The sequence below is a fragment of the Chanodichthys erythropterus genome, chromosome 23, assembly GCF_024489055.1.
Source record: "Chanodichthys erythropterus isolate Z2021 chromosome 23, ASM2448905v1, whole genome shotgun sequence".
Classification (NCBI taxonomy): Eukaryota; Metazoa; Chordata; class Actinopteri; order Cypriniformes; family Xenocyprididae; genus Chanodichthys; species Chanodichthys erythropterus.
The window spans coordinates 17328326-17334135 of record NC_090243.1 but is presented as its reverse complement, the minus strand read 5'-3'; the positions used below and the strand labels follow the sequence as shown (position 1 = coordinate 17334135).

General features: G+C 36.2%; 1 protein-coding gene across 1 annotated transcript; it reads right to left on the bottom strand.

Moving 5' to 3' along the window:
* Window positions 1-205: 205 nt before the first annotated feature.
* On the bottom strand, window positions 206-2786 carry LOC137014006 (voltage-gated potassium channel KCNC1-like). The gene is made up of 3 exons (XM_067378092.1): window positions 2657-2786; window positions 1410-1917; window positions 206-1292 (listed from the first exon to the last, which is right to left on the bottom strand). The coding sequence occupies exons 2-3, from the start codon at window positions 1878-1880 to the stop codon at window positions 504-506; spliced, it is 1260 nt and encodes a 419-aa protein (XP_067234193.1). The 5' UTR covers window positions 1881-1917; window positions 2657-2786; the 3' UTR covers window positions 206-503.
* Between the last annotated feature and the right edge of the window lie 3024 nt (window positions 2787-5810).

The following is a 5810-nucleotide window of genomic DNA, read 5'->3' as shown; positions in this document are numbered from 1 at the left end:
TCGTTTAAAGCCCTTTGAAGCTGCACTGAAACTAATTTTGACCTTCAACCGTTTGGAATCCATTGAAGTCCACTATAAGGAGAAAAATCCTGGAATGTTTTCCTCAAAAACCTTAATTTCTTTTCGACTGAAGAAAGAAAGACATGGACATCTTGGATGACATGGGGGTGAGTAAATTATCAGGAAAATGTATCATCACAAAACAAACAAACAGTCGTGGATCATACAGGTAACCACACAGTATTAAGAATCAATGGTATGTAAACTTTTGAACTGGGTCATTTTTATGAATTCAGCTATTTTTTTGTCTTGTGGACTTTATGTAAACATCTGTTATGTGAAATAGTTTATTCAGGACAGTACTAAATAAAAAATAACATGCAATTTTCATTATCCTTATTTTGTAAAAATGATTAACATTTTTGCATATTCTGCAAGGAGTATATAAACTTTTGAGCTCAACTGTATCATTGATATGGTGCCTCTGTTTCTATTTCGCAGCTCTAAGATGAGGAGGCTGTATGGACACTGATCTTCTCCTTCTTTCTGGCCATTGAATACTTTGTCTTGAGCAGGGAGTTGAACTTGATGAAGTTGCTGACGATTATGGGCACAGGCAGGATGAGGAGCAGAACCCCGACCATTGCACAGAGAATGGCTACACACTTGCCTGGACCTGTTATGGGATACATGTCTCCATAACCCACAGTGGTCAGTGTGACCACTGCCCACCAACAACTGGAGGGAATGTCAGTAAACGAAGAGTCGATATAATTGAATTCTGTGTAATAAGCCATGGTACCGAAGATGAGCGTGCAGCTGAAGAGTATAAGAGGAACCGTGCAGAGAGCCGTCGCACTGGCGCGAAGCGTGTGTTTGAGAACTCTCACACCGAACACATGCTGCATCAGACTGAAGATGTGAAGGACACGTATGCATCGCATCACATGCAGAAAGCCCAATGCTTTGGTGCAGTATGTCCCTGAACACCACCGGAGGAACCAGGGGAACAGGGCAAGCAAGTCAATGATGTTCATAACGTTCATGAAGAAGCGCGGTTTGCTCGGGCAGCTGACTGCACGTATCACAAACTCAAACACAAACCATATCAAACAGACTAACTCCACCGCATCCAGAACTCTAGGTAGTACAGAAACATTCTCTATGAAATTCTCACTTGAGTTGTCTGCCGATACCACATACATTTGCTGAGGATTTATAGCCGGATGTGTCTGCAGAGAGAATGCAGTGATTGAGAGCAGGATGAAGAACAGAGATACAACAGCAATGACCTGGAGAAACAGAAACATTAAGAATGAGAAAGGAGCCACCCATATGAAGAACAGCAATAGCAAGCACTGATTTAGGGTTTTGCAAAAACTGCATAAACATAAAGCCACTTATGATACCTTGGCTCTAACGGATGAAAGCGGGTTGTCAAAGAGAGCCCATATCTTCAGCTGCCAAGCTTTATGGCTGGATTGTTCATTCTCCATCACTGAAGGGTCAATCTGAGCCGAAGCCTCTACAGCATCTTTGTTCTGTCGAAATGCCGCCCAACAGCAGGGCTCCACATCTGTGCTGCTGATACCCCAGAAATCAAACTCCTCTTCCAGCAACACACCGCACAAGTTGGTGGGGCAGTGCAGCTTCCCGCTTCTATAATACTGCAGCACGTGAGTGAAGACTTCAGGGTGGCGATCAAAAAACAGCTCTGAAGGAGGCTCCTTAGTGTCCACAAGCTGGGAAAGGCGGGAGCCCGGAAGGGTCATTAGGGTGCTCTTGTGGGTCTCATGTTTTACCCCACCGACATTTATCACTATTTTTTCACTACTGCCCTCAGAAGCTCCCAGTGAGAAAACACCCACAGAACTCATCATAGTGTAAGAGCTCAGCTGATGTCTGGCAGCTGTTTTTCTATGATACGAATGAAAAGTTTATCATTACGATATCATCAATATTCAATGGAAAACTACATTTAGTAACACAAATACTGTAGGAATATACAAATATTAATATTTAGTTACATTGAATAATTCACAATATCCAAATATTAATTTAAGAGAAACTTACACAATTGTCCACTTCAACAAATTGTTTGAAACTTCAACAATTTGTTTGCATAAACTCAAAAATGAAACTTTTTTTTCTCATATATTTAAATGTTTTAGTAAAATGTTGGTGCATATATAGAGAGTATTGGTGCATATGCATGAAAAATAATAAATATCATTGTTCCTTGTGTTTATTTAGTGTGGAGAAGATGCAAAACTCTACATTATCTGCTTGGCAACAATGATTGTTTGGTTTAAATAAATACTGATAAATATATAATAGTTCTTCTGACTGAAAAAATAAATTTTTAAGCCATTTCAGATATATAATCTAAAGGGATGAAAATACTGAGATATTTTTAGCTAGCCCTGCTTACAAGCAGAAGTGATTCATCCAAGAGAGAAAAAATGCATTAGTCAAAACGAAAAAAAAAAAAAAAAATAATTATAAAAAAAATACAAGTGTTATATATTACATTTTATTGAAAGATTTTTTTGTAGTTTTATTCAAAATAAATTGCAATGCAATCATCTATCATTTGCATGATAATGACTTAAAGAAGTTGAAAACAAATCAACCATTGTATAAAGACTGACCTTACCTTGTCCAAAGACAGTTTGATATCTTTTCACACAGAGATATTCCTAAGAACAGAATTTCACTATTATAATTTTTGACTGTGTTTGTGAGCTTGAAACTTGGAGTTGTGAAACACTGACGCAATCTTTGCACTTTTATACTTCTTTGCAGTCCAGCCTCCAAAGGTCCCAGAAGACAAGCCACTATTCACAGAAGAATCTATAGCCAGAAAAAAAGCCATCTGATGAAAGCCAGCTGTTCGAACTTCCTGTCAGCCCATTAATATATTCTCATCTTAATCACAGTCAATGCTGGTGTAGGAACTAACACATTTTATTCCTCCAGTCGTCTCCTTTCATTTCGCACATGCATTTCTACCTATGATTTCAACACATTTAACTTCTTACTTGTTGTCTCTCCCCAAAACCCGCCTTAACTATGTTTGCCTGCCCCCTAGTGTCTATAATTAGACCATTAAACATGACACCCACTAATCGACATTTGTAGCCTGCCTGCCCTGAAGCATAGAAATGCAGTCTCATTTTGTTAAATCAGTATCTGTAGATATTTAGCAACAAGAAATATCTGTCAAAATATTGTATTGTATATATTGCATTGTATTTTTACTAGCCACACAACCCATTTGAGATCCGATTACAAATGCTATGTGCAGTTGTGCATCCCTCCAATAATGTTAGAGCTTAATGGTGATCTCCAAACTTAAAAACACTGTCAATGGGAACATGATGCAAATTACTTTTCCATATGACATTCCATACATTCTTGGTCTTAACAGAACACAGATGGTTTCTTCCAATGCAACACACACACACACATACACACACACATGTAAAATCCAGTAGGAAAACAAATTTTATAGTTGTAATACAGTGAATTTTAAGGCATTTAATACATATTAATTTGGTCAGAGTTGGCATGTTTTAGTACCATTTTTATGCTGCATCGAAAAAGTCACTTCCTCCACATTTATGATTTATTTACATGCCAAATGATCAACAATGATTAAAAATGATAAAAATCCAAAAAAGTTGAAAACACCTCAGGACAAAGAGCCAAAATAAATAGAAAGTACATTTAAAAAGGGAGATTTAATTATATCCCCTTCACAGTTGACTTCACTATAAACCTTTGTGCAAGTCAATACCTGCAAAACACACAAAAAACATGAATTCATAAATTCATCCTGCATTTTCAGTCACTGAATCTGGTGTTCAAGGGTTAGTTCATCCAAAAAAATGAAAATTATGTCATTTATTACTCACCCTCATGCCGTTCCACACCCGTAAGACCTTCATTAATCTTCAGAACACAAATTAAAATATTTTTGTTGAAATCCGATAGCTCGTGAGGCCTCCATAGTGAGCAATGGACGCTTCCTCTCTCAAGATCCATAAAGGTACTAAAAACATATTTAAATCGGTTCATGTGAGTACAGTTGTTCAATATTAATATTATAAAGCGCCGAAAATATTTTTGGAGCGCCAAAAATCAAAATAACGACTTATTTAGTGATGGCTTCATGGAGCATCAGAACATAAATGAATCAGTGTGTCGAATCATGATTCAGATGCCAACGGCTGAAATCACGTGCCTTTGGCGCTCCGAAAAGCAGATTCGACACATTCATCTGTGCTCCGATGCTCCCTGAAGCAGTGTTTTGAAATCGGCCATCACTAAATAAGTCGTTAATTAGTTTTTTTTGGCGCTCCAAAAATATTCTCGTCGCTTTATAATATTAATATTGAACCACTGAACTCACATGATCCGATTTAAATATGTTTTTAGTACCTTTATGGATCTTGAGAGAGGAAGTGTCCATTGCTCCCTATGTAGGCCTCAGTGAACCATCGGATTTCAACTAAAATATCTTAATTTGTGTTCTGAAGGTCTTACGTGTGTGGAACGGCATGAGGGTGAGTAATAAATGACAGAATTTTCATTTTTGGGTGAACTAACCCTTTAAAGGATCGGTCAAATCTGCTTAAGAACCAGTAGGTGGCGCAATTGCTCAGTACTGTTTTCATGTCTTATGCCAGTGACTACTGAGTACTCATTCAATCTTGAAAACATTAAACTTTCAATAAACTTTTATAAAGTAAAAAAAAATATTTGTAGGCCTATGTGCATTTTGGCAGTTCATAAAATGCTTAATTTGTCTTTAAACAACAAGGTGGGAAATAAAACATATTCTAGTAAGCACTGTAGTCAAATAGCAAACACTTTTATCCAGAGCACCCTACAGCACAATAAAGAGACTGTGAAGGAGGCTGGGATTAGATGCTTTGTTAAAAAATATATTTAATGAACATATTTAAGAATTCCTAAAAGGAACTTCATTGTGCTGTTGTGCCTGCGGAGGCTAATATCAGATTAGTTATCTATGCTACCAAAACACTACTGGTAAATTTCTCTCATTTATTATACATATAGTAAAAGTCACTCTAGCGCCCTCTAGTGACCTTACACGGAACAGCGTCGGTGGAAATTTTAAACTACTATGTCTGTCCTCTAGTCTAGTAAGCTTCACTCCAAGGCATTGTCTCAACTGCAAATCCAGAAAAGGTTATTTATTTACTTTATTTAATAAAGTAAATATACTAAGTCAATTTGCATATATATATATTTGTATGTTTATATGCTAAGTCAAATTGCATATAGTGAGTTAAATAAGCCAAATTAGGAAGTTAGTCTCACTTTAATAGTTGGCCATTACTACATTTTATTTAGCCAGGTAAATTTAGGTGTCTCATTCATTCATTCATTGATAATCCAAAAAGCGTCCCAAATTATAGAATTTGTTTTGGGAAAATAATATGTTTTATCTTTATCGTCATTAATTCAATTTGACTAATCGACGTGTAGTTATTTTTTTCTTAATGTGATATTTGTTGTTTTACTGGAAAAATAACAAAATCTAATTGTTCAACAAGGACATCTAGTGATTGTTATGTATATTGCATCAATTTATGACAATTCACAAAGTTAGAACAGCATTTTGTGCAAGATTATTTGAAATGATGAAGGATCAGTTTTAACAAACTCAAGACATGGAAAATATTGATGCAGATTTACACCCAAATTTCACAGAATAAAAAAACTTGTGCACACTTGATGATATTTGTACAACATAATATTTTTATTTTTCTTTAGTACCA